The sequence below is a fragment of the Lonchura striata genome, chromosome 33 (assembly GCF_046129695.1).
Source record: "Lonchura striata isolate bLonStr1 chromosome 33, bLonStr1.mat, whole genome shotgun sequence".
In the NCBI taxonomy this organism is placed as follows: Eukaryota; Metazoa; Chordata; class Aves; order Passeriformes; family Estrildidae; genus Lonchura; species Lonchura striata.
Window position 1 is genome coordinate 1,545,934 of NC_134635.1, and position 16,737 is coordinate 1,562,670.

The window sequence follows — 16,737 nt, forward strand, 5'->3', positions numbered from 1 at the left end:
TCCCCAACAGCTTCCACAGGGGGGCTGGGGGCTCCATTCCCAGTCTGGGGACTCCATTCCCAGTTTGGGACTCCATTCCCAGTTTGGGGACTCCATTCCCAGTTTGGGACTCCATTCCCAGTTTGGGGACCCCACTCCCAGTTTGGGATCCCATTCCCAGTTTGGGAACCATGTGCCCAGTTTAGAAACCCCATTCCCAGTTCAGAGACCCCATTCCCAGTTTAGAGACCTCACTCCCAGTTTGGAAACCACTCCCAGTTGAGAACCCCATTCCCAGTTTAGAATCCCCATTCCCAGTTTAGAATCCTCATTCCCAGTTTAGACACCCCACTCCCAGTTTGGTAGCCCTGTGCCCAGTTTAGAAGTCCCATTCCCAATTTAGAAACTCCATTTCCAGCTTAAAAACCTTGTTCCCAGTTTAGGGACCCCATTCCCAGTTTAGGAACCCCATTCCCAGTTAAGAACCCTCACTCCCAGTTTAGAGACCTCACTCCCAGTTTGGGAACCACTCCCAGTTTAGAAACCCCATTCCCAGTTCAGAAACCATATTCCCAGTTTAGGGATCCCATTCCCAGTTTGGGGACTCCATTCCCAGTTTGGGAACCATGTGCCAAGTTTGGAAACCCCACTCCCAATTTAGAAACCCCATTTCCAGCTTAAGAACCTTATTCCCATTTTAGAGACTCCATTCCCAGTTCAGAAAACCCCATTCCCTCCATTCCCACTTTAGAATTCTCATTTCCAGTTAAAAACCCCACTCCCAGTTTGGGAACCCTGTGCCCAGTTTAGAGACCCCATTCCAGTTTAGAGACCCCATTCCCAGTTCAGGGACCCTGTTCCCAGTTTGGGGAGTCCATTCCCAGTTTGCAATCCCCGTTCCCAGTTCGGGGAGCCGCCACTTGCGGCCGGAATTCTGCGGGAATTCTGCGGGAATTCTGCGGGAATTCTGCCGCGTTCCGGGGCCAGCTGGCCCGGGGGCAGCAGCTGCCGGCCGGGCTCGGGTTTCGGGCAGGGGGGACCCCCCGAGCCTGCCCGGCAGCCCCCCGGGAGCCGCCCCCTGCCCGAACCCGGCCGGGGGGCACAGCAGGGCCGGGCTGGAGCAGGGCAGGGCGAGGGGAGGGGATGACAGGGGGTCCCTGCACCCCCAAACCCCGCCAGCAGCTCTGGCATCCTCCTCCCCCTCCCTTTCCCCCTCCTCCTCCTCCTCCTCCTCCTCCCCGAGGGGGTCCTGACCCCGCAGCCCGGCTGAGGCCATTGGGGGGCACAGGGGGGCACCAGAGCCTGGAGGGATCTGGAGGAGCGGCCCTGACCCCCCCACTGCCCCCCCTGAGTGGGGACAAACGGAACTGGGGGATGCCAGCCCCCGGATCAGACCCCAGCCCCCCAATCAGACCCCAGCCTCCCAATTCTGCCCCCTGGAGAGACCCCAGCCCCCCAGTTCAGACCCCACACCCTCAGTTCAGACCCCAGACCCCCAGTTCTGCCCCCTGGCCCTCAAGTCACACACTGGTACCCAGGTTCAGACCCCCCCAGTTCAGCCCCCACCCCCCTCCCTGCTCCAGCCCCCCCCCATGACCCTTTTAGGATCCCCCAGAGCTCCGGGGACCACCCTGTGACCACCCCCGGGAGGACCCAGGGGACCCCTCAAGGAGTGCCCTCACTGAGACCCCCAGGATGCTCCCCAGGACCCCCCACCAGCATCCCGGACCCCTGGGACACCCCCTGGTTCCCCCAAACCCCCCGGGAGCCCTCAGCCCCCCCAGAACGCCCGGTGCCCCCACCCAGCACCCCAAAAATCTGCGGGGGTCACCCCCATGTCCCCCCAGGCCACGCCCCCAGTACTGACCACGCCCACTGCCACACCCACTGGTGTGACCATGCCCATGGCCACGCCCACTTCTTTGCCCCGCCCACTGCCCCGCCCTGCGCGCGCCCAGCGCGCCCCCTGCCGGACGCCCGCCGCACCCGCACCTCCCACTCTTCCCTCTGATTGGCCACCCGCTGCCAGCCAATCAGAGAGAAGTATCCACCCGTGAGTCCCCGCCCAACCGCTGTCTCAGCCAATCGTAACGCGAAGCACCGCCCCTCCACCCTAGCCCGGCGAGAACCGCCCCCACAACCAATCAGCGCCGGGGCTGCGGGGTGATGGGCGGGCGGAGGAGGGCGTTTCCACCAATGGGCGCGGCGTGCGGCGCGGAGGGGGCGGGGCCGGCGCGGGGGGCGTGCCCGCGGCTTCCAGAGAGTTCGGAGACGGCGGCGGAGCGGCGGCGGCGGTGAGTGGGGGGGGCGGCCCCGGGACCCCGCCGCGACCCCGGAGCGCCCGGAGCCCCCCGAGCCCCCGGCACCTCCGCGACCCCTCCGGGCCGCCCCGCCGCGGTCAGGGCGGGCCGGGCCCGCGCAGCCCCGCGGCGGCTCCTCGGGATGACCTGAGGGCCTGCGGGGCTCCGGGGGGGGCTCGGAGGCGGCCGCTCCTCCGTGAGCGCCGGGCTCGGCTCCGCTCCGTCACAGCGCTCCGGGGTCCGGGATGTCACCGCGCCACTGCCGTGCTGCCGGTACCCCTGCACACCGCCGGTCCGCCACCCTCGGGGCGGTGGGACCGGGCGGGACCGACCCAGCCCGGGGGTCCCGGGGGATGGAGCAGCTCCAGTGCGGGGATCCCGTGTGGCACCGGGCAGGACCCAGCCCCGGGGGTCCCCAGCTCCGTTGCGGGGATCCCGCGTTGGACCGGGCGGCACCGACCCAGCCCCGGGGGTCCCCAGCTCCGGTCCCGGTCAGAGCGGTGCGCAGCGGGAAGCGCTTGTTTATTTATTTACTCGTGCGTGCCTCACGGGCGCTGCCCCGCGTCCCCCCGTGTCGCAAGATAAACGCGTCCCCGCCCCACGCGGGGCTTATCGGCTGCGGCACATGGCCCCGGCCACCCCCGGGGCCGGACCCCCGCGCGGTGCCTCGATGTCCCCGCAGCCGCTTCGCACATCCCCCGGCAGCCGCGGGATGCTGCTGCGGGGGGACGCATGAGGCGGGGCTGTGCGTGGGGGAGAACAGGGATCAAAGCTTTTTCGGGGGGTCCCGCGGTGGGACGGGACTTGCAGGACGCCTGTGTGGGGCTGGCTGTCACCGCTGTCACCGCTGTCACGTTGTTGTCGCCATCCCCTGTCTCGCTGGGGGGAAACTGAGGAAACCGAGAGCAGGGATCAGCGGGGGTTTAGGGGGGCTGTCGTGGGCCGGGTCGGGGGTCCCAGCTCATGGAGGGCTGGCTCATGGTGCCAGGCTCACGGCACCGGGCTCACGGTGCCGGGCTCACGGCTCTGTCCCATCCCAGCACATCACAGGCAGGAAGATGGTGAAGGAGACGGGCTACTACGACCTGCTGGGCGTGCGGCCGGGCGCCAGCCTGGACGAGATCAAGCGGGCGTACCGGCGCCTGGCGCTGCGCTACCACCCCGACAAGAACCCCAGCGAGGGCGAGCGGGTACGTGCGGCCCCCCGGCCCCCCCCCCGGCGGCCCTGGCCCGCCTCACCCGCCTCTCCCCCTCCCCAGTTCAAGCAGATCTCCCAGGCCTACGAGGTGCTGTCGGACGCCCACAAACGGGCGCTGTACGACCGCGGCGGCGAGCGGGCCATGAAGGAAGGGGGCCTGGGCGGCCGCGGGGGCGGCGGCGGCTTCGGCTCGCCCATGGACATCTTCGACCTCTTCTTCGGAGGGGGAGTGAGGATGCGCGGCCGGGCAGACAGGAGAGGTACGGGGTGAGGGACTCGCCGTCAGCCCGGGCGGGCACGGGGCTGGTGCCCAGCACGGTGCTCACTCAGGGGTGACAACCCTGCTGGCACCTCTCGGTGGGAAGGAGCTGGTGCCCAGCGTGGTGGGGAGGTGACAGGAGGTGAGAACCCTGCTGGCACCTTTTGGTGGGAAGGGGCTGCTGCCCAGCGTGGTGGGGAGGTGACAGGAGGTGAGAACCCTGCTGGCACCTTTTGGTGGGAAGGGGCTGCTGCCCAGCATGGTGAGGAGATGACAACCCTGCTGGCACCTTTTGGTGGGAAGGGGCTGGTGCCCAGCATGGCGGGGAGGTGACAACCCTGTTGGCACCTTTTGGTGGGAGGGGGCTGCTGCCCAGCATGGTGAAGAGGTGACAGGAGGTGACAATCCTGCTGGCACCTCTCGGTGGGAAGGGGCTTTTGCCCAGCATGGTGAGGAGGTGACAAACCTGCTGGCACCTTTTGGTGGGAAGGATCCCCCAGAGCTCCCCAGAGCACAGCACTGGCTCAGAGGACAGGGGACCACAGGGAGGGGGCTGGCACCCAAACACGGTGTGACACTGGCTTGGGGGGGGGTCACAGACCTGCAGGGACCCCGTGTGTCAGTGTCACTGTCTCAGGGGGTGACAGCCCTGCCGGGACCCTGGGGTGAGAGGGGGCCGGTGCCCAGCATGGCACTGGCTCTGGGGATCCAGCCGGGCTCCCCCGACTGTCTCTGCCCCCGCGGCACAGCCCGGTGCAGCTCCTCAGCACCCTCATTACTTTCTCCACCTGCCTCTCTTCAAAGGGCCCTTCCCTGTCCCTGTCCCGGCTTTCCCCCGCCGTGCCCGGGGCCGGGCTGAGTCAACGCTGCGGCCCCGGGCTGGCAGCAGGACGCGGGGCGTGCGGGGCCGGCCCGGTGACTCTCGGCGTGCCTTGGGCCTGGGTCACAGGGACGGGCTGACTCGCCAGGCGCTTCTTGCTGAGACGGCAGGAGTTAATAGCAGGGCAATTAGGAGGGAATCGTCCCAGCCACTCCAGCTGGAGGGCAGCTGAGAGCCCCGGGGTGGGAGCCGGGGTGGGAGCCGTGCCCTGCCCACCCCGGCACTGCCCCAGGGCAGGATCGGGGCTTGGGGTGGAACTGTCCCTGTCCATGGTGTCCCTGCTTCCCTCCTTGGGGAAGGAGCAGGACTGGCTCACCCGGTGTCCAGTGCCTGTCTGGCCGTGGCACAGGGGGTGGCACGTGGCTGGTGCTGAGCCAGGCTCTGCCCTGTGCCCAGGGAAGACCGTGGTGCACCAGCTCTCGGTGTCGCTGGAGGATCTGTACAACGGCTCCACACGGAAGCTGTCCCTGCAGAAGAACATCATCTGCCGCAAGTGTGGAGGTGAGCGAGGGGCTGCAGGGCCCGGGGGACCGCCCCAGCACCCCCTACCCCAGTGCCTGACCCCCTGCCCCCCTCGGCGCAGGCTGCGGGGTGCGGGAGGGCGCCCAGAGGAGGTGCCCCAAGTGCCACGGCTCGGGCATGGAGGTTCGCATCCACCAGCTGGGGCCCAGCATGATCCAGCAGATCCAGACCGTGTGTTCCCAGTGCCAGGGCCAGGGCGAGTGGATCCGGCCCCGGGACTGCTGCCTCACCTGCAACGGCCGCAAGGTCGTGCGGGAGAAGAAGATCCTCAGCGTGCACCTGGACAAAGGTGAGCCGGGGCTGAAGGCGGAGCGGGCTCACCCCAAAGTGCCACGCGGGCTCTGAGCTTCCTGCACGCTCCTCACAGGCATGAAGGACGGGCAGAAAATCACCTTCCACGAGGAAGGGGACCAGGTGCCCGGCCTGGAGCCCGGGGACATCATCATCGTCCTGGATCAGAAGGAGCACCCTGTTTTCCGGCGCAGCGGCGACGACCTCATTGTCAGGAGGGAGATCAGCCTGGCAGACGCCCTGTGTGGGTGCCGGCAGGTGATCCGCACCCTGGACAACCGCACCCTGCTCGTGTCCTCCCCGCCAGGTGAGGGGACTCGGGGCTCAGCGACGCGCCAGCAGCCGCCGGCGCAGCGCGGTGACCGCCACCTCTCTCTCTCAGGTGACGTGATCCGGCCCGGGGACCTGAAGTGCATCCCCAACGAGGGCATGCCCGTCTACAGGAGCCCCTTTCAGAAAGGAAAACTCATCCTGCAGTTCGAGGTGAGCTCAGGTGGCCATGCCCCACCTGTGGCCTTCCCGAGTGGCCAGCCCACGCCTGCCAGCCGCTCTGTGCCCTCAGGTGAAGTTCCCCGAGCCGGGCTGGCTCCCCGCGGACCGCCTGCGCCAGCTGCAGGCCTTCTTCCCGCCGCAGGAGGAGGTGATGGCCACGGAGGACACGGAGGAGGTGGAGCTCAGCGATTACACGGCGCACGGGGGGCCGGGCCGCCGGCCCTACAGCGGAGAGGCTTACCACGAGGACGACTTCGAGGACGGGATGCGCCAGCACGTTCAGTGCCAGACCTCATAGCGGGGGCGGCCCGGAGCCCCCCGGGCACAGGCAGGGCAGGGCCGGGGAGGGGCTGGCGGAGCCACCACCCTCAGGGATGTTCATAGGTCGCCTTTCCGACAGCACTTCACCTCCCCGGCAGCTGGCAGAGCCCCCCGCCCTGCCCTGCCTGGAGCTCGGGGGGCGTGTGGCGGGCTCCAGCGCCGGTGGGCACATCCCAGCCCTGGCCGGAGAGGAGGAGGGGGTACCCGATGCTCCTGCCTCAGTTTCTCCATCTGCTGGGTGGGGCCAAGCTTGTGCTGGAGCCAAGGCGGGGAGGAGGGGAGCTGCCCACCCCTTTGGGGATGCCCCACTCCCAGCCCCACACTGTGGGGGCCTGCTGCCCGGGCCCCCAGCTCCTTGCTTTGCCCATTTCTTTCCTTACTGGAGCGTGGCTCAGGCCTGGGATGCAGAGGGGGTGGCTCTTTTCTCTTTGCACAGGACAGGAGGGGTTGTGGGGTGGGCCCGTCCCTTCCTTTTAATTTATTTTTGGAAGAATTTTAGAAGTTTTTCTTTTTTTTTTTTTTTTTGGAGGGGGGGGTGTTGACTTTGTACTTGGCATTAAACGCGAATCCCAAGGCAGTGTGTGAGGTTGAGCGTGGGGCAGGGTGTGGGGTTGAGCGTGGGGCAGCAGGAGCTCGGGGCCAGTGACTCTGCCCCGCTTTGATCTCGGGTGTGCCTCAGTTTCCCCATCCTTACACAACCGGGAGGTGCCGGATCCTGCCTTCCCCTGCCCCTGGCTGCTCCCAGCTCCTCCTGCCCCAGCAGGGGAGCGCACGGACCCCAAGCCTGCCTTTGCCAGCCCTGCAGCCCCCCCTTGTCCTTGACACAGGCTTGACCCCGTGGATACCCCCAGGCCCTCGCCCTGTCCTTGTCACTCCCAGAACCCATCCCCAGTTGCCCTCCTGGACCCTCTGCATCACCTCAGCATCCCTGGAGACCCCACAGTGGGGACAAACCCCCCCAGCCAGCTTCAGCCCCCCTTTCCCAGCCCTGCACTTGCCCACGGGAGGTTCCAGCCGTGGCACAGAGCTGGGCTGCTGAGCTGTTAAGGGGAAACACCCCCCAAAAAAAAATATCCTATTGGGGGGCCAAGCTGCATCCCACAACCTCCACGTGTGGCTGCTGGACCAGACCCCCCTGCACTGTGGGATGGGGGTGAAACCCCCCGGGGGACTCTGTGGGGCTGGGGTTGGAGGCTCCCCCTGCACTGAGCCCAGGAAAGCTCCGGCGCCAGCTGCAGCTGGAGGGGGAGAGGAGGAGGAGGAGGAGGAGGAGGAGGAGGCAGGAGAACAATGCTGGCCGGCCGCCAGCCGAGGGGAGTGGGGGGGAAGGGGGGAGCTCCCGCACAGCCCCCGGCCTGCCGGGCACAAGGAGGTGACAGCCGCTGTCCCCCGGGGCTCGCCGCGCCTTGCCGAGCCACCCCGAGCCGTGGGGACACCCCCGGGGACACGCGTGGCACCCCAGTTCGGTGGGGGCACCCCCGCGAGCGGGGTCCCCTGCGTGCCCGTGCCCTGTGTGTGATGCCCCAGCCCTGCCGGGCACCGAGCAGGGTCCCCAGGCTCGTCACACGCCCCGAGACCCCTCCGGAGAGCAGGGCAGGTGAGGGCCGAGCCCCCCTGTCCCCAGCCCCTCGGCCAGGAGGATTTTTGGGGGGAGGATGCCCAGCAGCCAGCCTGGACCAGCCAGGGTGGGCTCCAGGGTGGACCAGCGGCCGGCCCGGAGGGTGGGGGGTGACCGGGGGGTGACCCCAGCCCTTGTGGGGCACAGTTTGGCTGGGTCCCTTCCCAGGGGATGCGTGTGGGGGTGTTCCCCCACCTCAGCCTCCCTCCTGAGCCGTCAGCGCAGCGGGGTGACCCCCCCAGCCTGCCCGACGAGTCCTGTCCCCCCGTCTGTCCCCGAGCAGCGGGGTGACCCCCCTCCTGCCCGACGAGTCCTGTCCCCCCGTCTGTCCCCGAGCAGCGGGGTGACCCCCCAACCTGCCCGACGAGTCCTGTCCCCCCGTCTGTCCCCGAGCAGCGGCAGCAGCCAGCGCATCCCCCCGGCTTCGGGCGGATCGGAGCCCCCCCCGCTCCCTCCCGATGGCTCCGGGACAGGGGGGGATGAGACGCAGCTCCCCCACACCCAGCCCAGGCTCTGCTTCCAGAGAATGCGCGGAAAAATTCCGGGGTGAGGGGCCAGGGCCCCCCAGGGTCGGGCATTCACTGCCCGCGCACAGAACGGGGAGGGGGCCGGGCCCCGCTTTGTCTGCGGAGATGAAAGGCGAGGGGCCAGCCCGGCCCCCTCCCCAGCCCGGGGGGCCGCCGGGGCCGCCCGGGGCCACCGGGGTCACCGGGGAGGATTAGTGCCGGATTAGAGGCGCCGGGAACCTCGACACCACCCACGCGGAGCCGTGGGAGGGGGGCACAGCCTGCGGGGCAGTTTGGGGGTTACTCGCAGCCCCCCCTCCATCCCAGCCCCCCTCCCCAGCTCCGCACGGAGGAATTCGCTTTGGTTCCGAGAGCAGCCGCGCTGCGGGCAGGGGGCAGCTCCCGGAGCCCCCCGCAGCAGCAATGGGACCCCCGGGCCGCTGCGGGGGCAGCGCGGGCAGCCACAGACCCCTCCCCACCCAGACGGGCCCCCCCAGCTCCCGGGGTCCCGGAGCCCCCCCAGTGATCCCCCCAGCCCGAGGCGAACCGGAGCCGTCCCCAGGGCTGGCGGGGAAAGCGGATATTCCTCCAGCGAGGGGAGCCCTGGGGGCCGGGGGGGCGGCTGGATTCCGTTCCCGGCTGCTCCCGCCCGGCCCCGGCGCTCCCGGGGGCTCCGGGGCCGCTTGGGTGAAGTGGGGAGGGGGCCGGGTCCTGCGCCCACCCTCGGCAGAGCCGGGACAGGGCCCTGGCAGCGCTTTGGGAGCGGCGCCAGGGGCGATGGGCGCCTGCCAAGCGTCCACCTGGAGATACCGGAGCCTTCCTCCCCCGTCTCCTCCTCCTCCTCCTCCCCAGGGAAGGTGTAATTCCACCCTCGCTGCTCCTGGACGAGCTCCCGGGGTGCAGGATCACACCCCGGGCGTGGGGATGACGCCAGCCCTGAGCCCTGGCTCCCTTCTCCATCCCCCATCGCCCAAATCCACATCCCACACTCCGGATCCCACACTCCAGATCCCAAATCCACATCTGGATCCCACACTCCAGATCCCAAATCTACATCCCACACCCTGGGTCCCACACCCTGGATCCTGCGCCCCAAATCCATATCCCACACCCTGGATCCTGCACCCCAAATCCCACACCCTGGGCCCCACACCCTGGATCCCAAAATCAGATCCCACACCCTGGATCCTGTGCCCCAAGTCCCAAATCCAGATCCCACACCCTACATCCCACACTCTGAATCCCAAAATCAGATCCCACACCCTGGATCCTGTGCCCCAAATCCCAAATCCAGATCCCACACCCTGCATCCCACACCCTGGATCTTGTGCCCCAAATCCACAGCGGCTCGGGTGGGGGGCACGGCCCCTTCTGGGCAGAGAATGGGGCAGGAGCACCCCAAACCTCGAGGCAGGGCAGTCCTGCACCCCGAGCCTCCCCACACCTCCCTGGTATCCCGCGCTAATTAATGCCATCCCCCGCAGCGCAATTATCGGGCAGCCCGATAATGAATAACCCGCAGGTGCTCCCGGCCGGGCTGGGGTCTCCTGCTGGGAGCTGGAGCACATCCACGCGTCCGGCCCCACGCTGCCCTGCCTGCCCCACGGTCACCCCACAGTCGGTCACCCCACAGTCACCCCACAGTCACCCCACGGTCACCCCACGGTCACCACCCGCTTCCCACGCCGGGATGTGCCAGCCCGGCCGCCGCCCTCGCCCCCGGCCCCTTGCGCAACGGCCGGGGAGCGGATGTGGGGCACAGGATGCAGGGCGTGGGAATTGGGGTGTGGGATTTGGGGTGTGGGATCCGGGGTGTGGGATCTGGGGTGCTGGATCCAGGGTGTGGGATTTGGGGTGTGGGATCCGGGGTGTGGGATCTGGGGTGCAGGATCCAGGCTGTGGGATTTGGGGTGTGGGATTTGGGGCACAGGATCCAGGGTGTGGGATCCAGGCTGTGGGATGTGGATTTGGGATCTGGAGTGTGGGATCTGGGGCGCAGGATCCAGGGTGTGGGATTTGGGGTGTGGGATCCGGGGTGTGGAATCTGGGGTGTGGGATTTGGGGTGTGGGATGTGGGGCACAGGATCCAGGGTGTGGGATTTGAATTTGGGATTTGGAGTGCAAGATCCAGGGTGTGGGATTTAGGGTACAGGATCCGGGGTGTGGGATTTGGGGTGCAGGATCCAGGGTGTGGGACCCAGGGTGTGGGATGTGGATTTGGGATTTGGGGCACAGGATCCAGGGTGTGGGATCTGGATTTGGGATTTGGGGTACAGGATCCAGGGTGTGGGATCTGAGTTTGGGATCTGGGGCACAGGATCCAGGGTGTGGGATCTGGGGTGCAGGATTTGGGGTGTGGAATCCAGTCTGTGGGATTTGGGGTGTAGAATCAGGGGTGTGGGATCTGGAGTGTGGGATTTGGGGTGCAGGATCCGGGGTGCAGGATTTGGGGTGTGGAATCTAGAGTGTCAGATTCCGACTGTAGCATGTAAGGTGCAGGATTTGGGGTGTGGAATCCAGGCTGTGGGATCTGGGGTGCAGGATCCAGGGTGCAGGATCTGGAATGCAGAACCTGGGATGTGGGATCCACAGTCCCGGGGGGTGGGATCTGGGTGCAGGATCCAGGCTGTGGGATTTGGGGTGCAGGATCTAGAATACAGAACCTGGGATGTGGGATCCACAGTCCTGGGGTGTGGGATCTGGGTGCAGGATCCAGGCTGTGGGATTTGGGGTGCAGGATTTGGGGTGTGGAATCCAGTCTGTGGGATTTGGGGTGCAGGATCTAGAATACAGAACCTGGGATGTGGGATCCACAGTCCTGGGGTGTGGGATCTGCGTGCCAGCGGGACCAGGAGACACAAGGACAGCCCGGGCGGCTCGCAGGACATTTATTGAAAAAGGAGGGGGGGAACAGAGAAAAGTCGGACCCTGGGGGGGCTGGGACCTGGCACTGCCCAGGCTGGGGGGTTTGCTGTGCCCGTCTGGTTCCATATTCACAAATAAATACTGGGGAGGGCTCGCGGGGCAGGGCTGGGGGCTGCGGGAACCGACAGCAGCCCGAACCCAAAGCAGCTCCGAGCAGCCCTAAAAAAGGCAGGGAGGGGCCGCGATCTCCCCCGCCGCGGCCCGGCGCCGCGCCCGGCTCCGAGCGCGGCAGAGCGGGGCCGGACCGGGAGGCTCCGCTGCCCCCGGAGCACCCCGCCCTGCAGAGGGGGGGAAATCCGTGTGTGTGTGCCCCCAGAAAAAGGGGGTTCGCTGCTGTACCCCCCCCGGGGGATGCAGCACCCTCCCCGTGGCCGGGGGGTGCGTGCGGGGCACTGAGGGGACAGGGGTGGGGGAGAGGGGATACGGGGGAGGGGCTCAGCTGGGGCGGGGGTCACTCCCGAATGTAGACCCTGGTGCACACAACGTCGTCCGCCGTCATGGTCTGCGAGGAGAAGCGCGCTGGGTGACGGGCGCGGCCGGGCCCCCGTCCCGGAGCGCTCCGAGGGAGTTTCCCAGCGGGCAGCGCTGGCCCCGCATCGCCCCCGCATCCCCAGTATCCCCCCGCATCGCCCCGCGTCCCCCCGAATCCACACCGCATCATCCTCCCGCATCGCCCCGAATCCCCCTGCATTCCCCCGTATCCTGCATCTCCCCGCATCCCCCCGCAACCCCCCGCAACCCCCTTATCCTGCATCCCCCTCATCCCCCCGCATCCCCACCGCATCATCCTTCCGCATCGCCCCCGCATCCTGCATCCCCCCGCATGCCCCTTATCCTGCATCCCCCCACATCCCCCCGCATCCCCCCTCATCCTGCATCTCCCCTCATTCCCCCTTATTCCCCCACATCCTGCATCCCCCCGCATCCTCCGTATTCCCCGCATCCCCCTCATCCCCTCGCATTCTGCATCCCCCGCACCCCCCACATCCCACATCCCCCCTCATTCCCCCGCATCCCGCATCCCCCGCACCCCCCCATCCCCCTCATCCTACATCTCCCCGCATCCCCCCTCATTCCCCCGCACCCCCCGCACCAGGATGAGCTCCCCGTCGTTGCTCATCTCCCGGGACCAGCCGGTCCTGGGCCCGTCGCCCTTGAGCAGCCGCTGCTCGCACACCATCTTGTTCTCGCTCTCCCACCTGGCCAAGCTCTGCGGGGGCACGGGGGGCAGCGCCGGGTGGGCACCGGGGCACCCCCCGGGCACCCCCTGCCCAGCAACCCCGGGCACCCCCTGCCCGGTACCCACCCCCGAACACCCCCTGCCCGGCCCGGAGCATCTCTCAGCGCCCCCGGCAGCGGAACGGGGCCGTTTGTGCCCGTGCCAGGCGGGTGTGCGGGCTCACCTGGCACCTGGGGGGCACGGGGAGGGGATGGGGGCACGGGGAGGGGGGTGGCAGCATTGGGAAGGGTTAAGGGCACTGGGAAGGGGTTTGGGGGCACTGGGAAGGGGTTTAGGGCACAGGGGGTGTTTGGGGGCACTGGGAAAGGATTTGGGGCACAGGGACAAGTTGGGGGCACAAGGAAGGGATTGGGGGCACAAGGAGGGGATGATGGCACAGGGAGGGTGTCACACTCACAGTCTGACACTCACACTCACTCTCACACAGTCACTCACAGACACAGTCACACTCACAGGGAGGGGATGGCACAGGGAAGGGGTCACACTCACACTTGCACTCTCACACTCAGAGACACACACTTACAATGGGGGGATGATGGCACTGGGAAGAGGGCACAGGAGAGGGGTCACACTCACTCACACTCTCACACATCCACACAGGAGTCTCACACCCACACAGTCACACTTACACAGTCACACTCACAGTCACATTCACACTCTCACACTCACAGTGAGGGGATGATGGCCCAGGGAAGGGGTCACACACACTCACACACACCCACACAAGGAATCTCACACTCACTCTCACACAGTCACACTCACACTCTCACACTCACACCCACACTCACAAGGAGGGGATGATGGCACAGGGAAGGGTTTGAGGGCACAGGGAACGGGTCACACTCACACTCACAGTCTCACACTCACACAGTCACACTCACACAGTCACACTCACACAGTCACACTCACAGTCTCACACTCACAGACACAGCCACACTCACAAGGAGGGGATGATGGCCCAGGGAGGGGTTGGGGGCACAGGGAACGGGTCACACTCACTCACACTCACACACCCACACAAGGAGTCTCACACTCACACAGTTGCACTCACAGCCACACTCATAAGGAGGGGATGATGGCACAGGGAACGGGTCACACTCACTCACACTCACACGCTCTCACACCATCTCCCACTCACTCTCCCACCCCCCCAGCCGCGCGCAGCGCCCTTGGGTGCCCCTGGCACACCTTGCAGGGCCGCCCGTCCACCGTCTGCTCCTCGAACTCCTCGCCCACCCTGAAGCGGATCTCGGTGGTGCGCACGGGGGTGGAGGTGCGGATGTAGAAGCTCTCGCCGTCCTGCCGGATCTCCACCGCCGGCTTCGCCGCCGCCGCCACGGCGATCTTGCGCAGCATCACGTTCACGCCTGCAGACGGGCACGGTGGCACCGGGCTACCCTCCGCACCGGCCCGGCGAACCGGGGGCAGCGGCGGGGACACATCCCGGGCTCCGGCGAGCCCCGCAGGTGGCTCCGGGCAAGCCGAGGGGGGACGGAGGAGCCCCCCCCGAGCACCGCTGGGCCACATCTGGCTCTCGTTACCTGCTGCAGGGGCGGGGGGATGCCGGGCTTGGCGCCGGCTGCGCCCGGGGGAAGGGACGGGGGGTGACGGGGGCGAGGCTCACCCAGAGCGGGGTGACAGCGGGGACAAGGCCCCAGCGGCAGCCCTGCCTGAGGTGACCTGCGTGACCCCCCGAGGGGTCCCCGTGTCCCCCCGCGGGGCAGCCGGGGCTTTGTCCCCGCTCCAGAGGCGGCTCATCCATCACGGCGCGGCTGTCACAGGGGACTTTGGGGACATTGTTCCCGTGTCACCCTCGGGGTGTGGCTGACCCCCCCAGAGACCCCCCCCGCACAAAGGAGGTGCCCCCGGCCCAGCAGGGGGGGACGCGGAGGGGTCGGGGGGGCTCCAGGAGCCGAACCCCCCTGGCGTGGGAAGGGCCACGTCCCTCAGGGGTCCCCTGGGTGGCCACGCCGAGACCCCACGAGCACCCCCAGGTTTGATTCCCAGCCGGGGGGTGCCCGAAACCGGGGCACACGCAGCCCCCCGCATGATGCTGCCGGGGGTGGGGGATAAAAGCAGCCCCCAAAGGGAGCGAAACCAAGGCTCGGGGGTCTGGTGCAGTCAGCCTGGGGGTCTGGGGCTCATCAAGCCCCCAGCCCCCCGAGGGAGCAGCCGGGGGGAGCCCCCACTTGCGCCGTGGGAAAGGAAGAGGGCTCCGGGGGGGCTGGCAGATTTATTTTCCTGCTGAGGTTTTCCCCGAGCCGCTTCCATCAGCGGGGCCAGGGCGGGGAGAAGGGGCGACGGGGGATCGGGAGTGAAACCCAAGAAAGTGATAATTATCCTGAAATATTCGTTACGTATCCCCTAACCTGGAAAATATTCTGCTCCGGCAGCTCCCCGGCTGGGTCAGGCGGAGGGGAGCAGCGGGGGAGCTGGATTTGATCCTGCCCAAAGCCCCGGGGATCCCCCCCCCCGGCCGGTGCTCCCCCCAAATTCCAACCCCGGCCGTGAGTCCGGGCCCTCCCCACCCCGCTCAGCCGAGACCCAGCCCCGCCGTGGGGCGCAAAGGGGCCCGAGGTGAGGCCTGGGAGAATGGGACCCCAAAAACAGCGGGGTCCTGCCCGGGCTGGTTTTGGGGATCAGCGGCTGTTCGCAGGGTCCCTGGGGCAGGTGAGCCCGCGGGAGCTTTTGGGATGGGGGGCGGAGGGGATCGGGGTGGTGCTTGGGGGAGCACCGGGGTGGGGAAACTGAGGCAGGAGAGACAGAGAGTGGACCCGCAGGGGCCGTGTGGGATCCCTGGGGAGCGGGACACGCTGCCCGGCCCCCTCGTGCCTCGGGCTCCTCAGCGGGGCACCGAGCACGAGAACTTTGCTAAAAGGGGGAGCAGAGGGATCCCCCCGGCACACGGCGGCTCCGGGCACCGGCACTGCCGGGCTGCGAGAGGATTTGGGGGGCAGATGGGGGAGATGGGGGGAGATGGGGGGACCCCCCGCCCCCAGCCCGAGGGAATCCCGCAGGGACGCGGAGGCAGAGCGGGGATCCACTCACCCAGCGCCTTCAGCAGCTCCTCGAAGTTTTCCGAGCTCTTCATCTTCCAGTTCCCGGAGAAGTTTGGCATCGCGGCTGCCGGCGTGGGGGGCGCAGCGAGGGCACCGAGGGGGAGCAATAAACGGTTCGAGGGCTCCGCCGCTCCCTCGGCACCGGCACCGGCCCCGCCGCTGGCTCCCTCCGTCCGTCCGTCCCGTCCCGCCCGCGCCGCCGTTTTTATCGCCGGGCTGGTCCCACCCCCCGGCCCCGGCCCCGGCCCGGGGGCTCCGCGCTCACCTGCGGCCTGAGAGGCCGGGGGGAGCCCCCCGCCCCGATCTGCCGTGGGGGAGGCAGGCTGCTCTGCCCGTGCCCCCCAAACTCCCCCCATCCCCCCGAGATCCGCACCCCGCTGAGCTCCCCGCGCTCCCCGCGCGGCATCTCCCTGCTCCCCCCGAAACTGCCTGCACCCCACACGCGCTGCGCCCTCCCCAAATCTGTCTGTACCCCCCCCCCCAAGCCGCCTGCACCCCCCGATCTCCGTGCGCCCCCCCCCAATCCCCCCCGGCTGCGTGCGCCCCCAAATCTCCCCGCACCCCCCGAGTGTGCGCGGGACACGCGTGTTTGCACAGCTGAGATGCTGGCACGGCCGTGTGCAGGTGCCTGGGCTCACTTGCACACACGTGGGTTTTTGATCCACGGCTTTCCCAGCCACACCATCACTCGCAAACTCCCAAACCCGCGCACAAAATCACCAACCCACGCCCGTGGCTGTGCACACGCGTGGGGGGGGAGCTGCCAGGGGCAGGTGGAACCCCGCTCCCAGCCAGGTTAAGGAGCGCGCAGGGATTTCCCGAGCTTTCCCAGCCCTGGGAACCGCCGCGGGAAGGGCAGGTTGTGCCGCGGGGCCGGTTCTGGGCAAGAAAAGCCAGAAATGGCGTTTCTGGTTCAGCAGGAGCGCTGGAATGGAAGGAGGGAGGCTTCTTCTCCGATTTGGGGTGAAAAGGCCCCACGGAGCCCCCCGTGGCCCCCCCTCCTCCCGGCCACATCCCCTCCCCGTGCCCCCAGAAGCTCCGGCTCGGGCCGGCGAGCCAAGTCCCAGCTTGCCGCATCCCTAATCCCCTGAAGAACAGGATTTCTCACCAAGCACTGACACAGCCTCACCTCCAGCAGCGCCGGGGC

The 16,737-nt window shown here is 67.8% G+C and overlaps 2 protein-coding genes across 3 annotated transcripts; one reads left to right on the forward strand and one right to left on the reverse strand.

The window, feature by feature from the left end:
- Positions 1-2,216: 2,216 nt before the first annotated feature.
- On the forward strand, positions 2,217-6,819 carry LOC110471577 (dnaJ homolog subfamily A member 1). 2 transcript variants are annotated; one of them, XM_021532293.3, is made up of 8 exons: positions 2,217-2,273; positions 3,320-3,469; positions 3,539-3,737; positions 5,013-5,117; positions 5,200-5,427; positions 5,506-5,736; positions 5,812-5,912; positions 5,992-6,819. In XM_021532293.3, exons 2-8 carry the CDS (start codon positions 3,338-3,340, stop codon positions 6,217-6,219), a joined length of 1,224 nt encoding a protein of 407 aa, XP_021387968.1. In that variant the 5' UTR covers positions 2,217-2,273; positions 3,320-3,337; the 3' UTR covers positions 6,220-6,819. The 2 variants fall into 2 exon arrangements, with proteins under 2 accessions (XP_021387968.1, XP_077645515.1); XM_077789389.1 differs by having other exon boundaries at positions 3,320-3,737.
- A 5,215-nt stretch (positions 6,820-12,034) lies between these two features.
- On the reverse strand, positions 12,035-15,799 carry CRABP2 (cellular retinoic acid binding protein 2). The gene is made up of 4 exons (XM_077789300.1): positions 15,580-15,799; positions 13,720-13,898; positions 12,376-12,501; positions 12,035-12,100 (listed from the first exon to the last, which is right to left on the reverse strand). The coding sequence occupies exons 1-4, from the start codon at positions 15,647-15,649 to the stop codon at positions 12,035-12,037; spliced, it is 441 nt and encodes a 146-aa protein (XP_077645426.1). The 5' UTR covers positions 15,650-15,799.
- Positions 15,800-16,737: the final 938 nt, after the last annotated feature.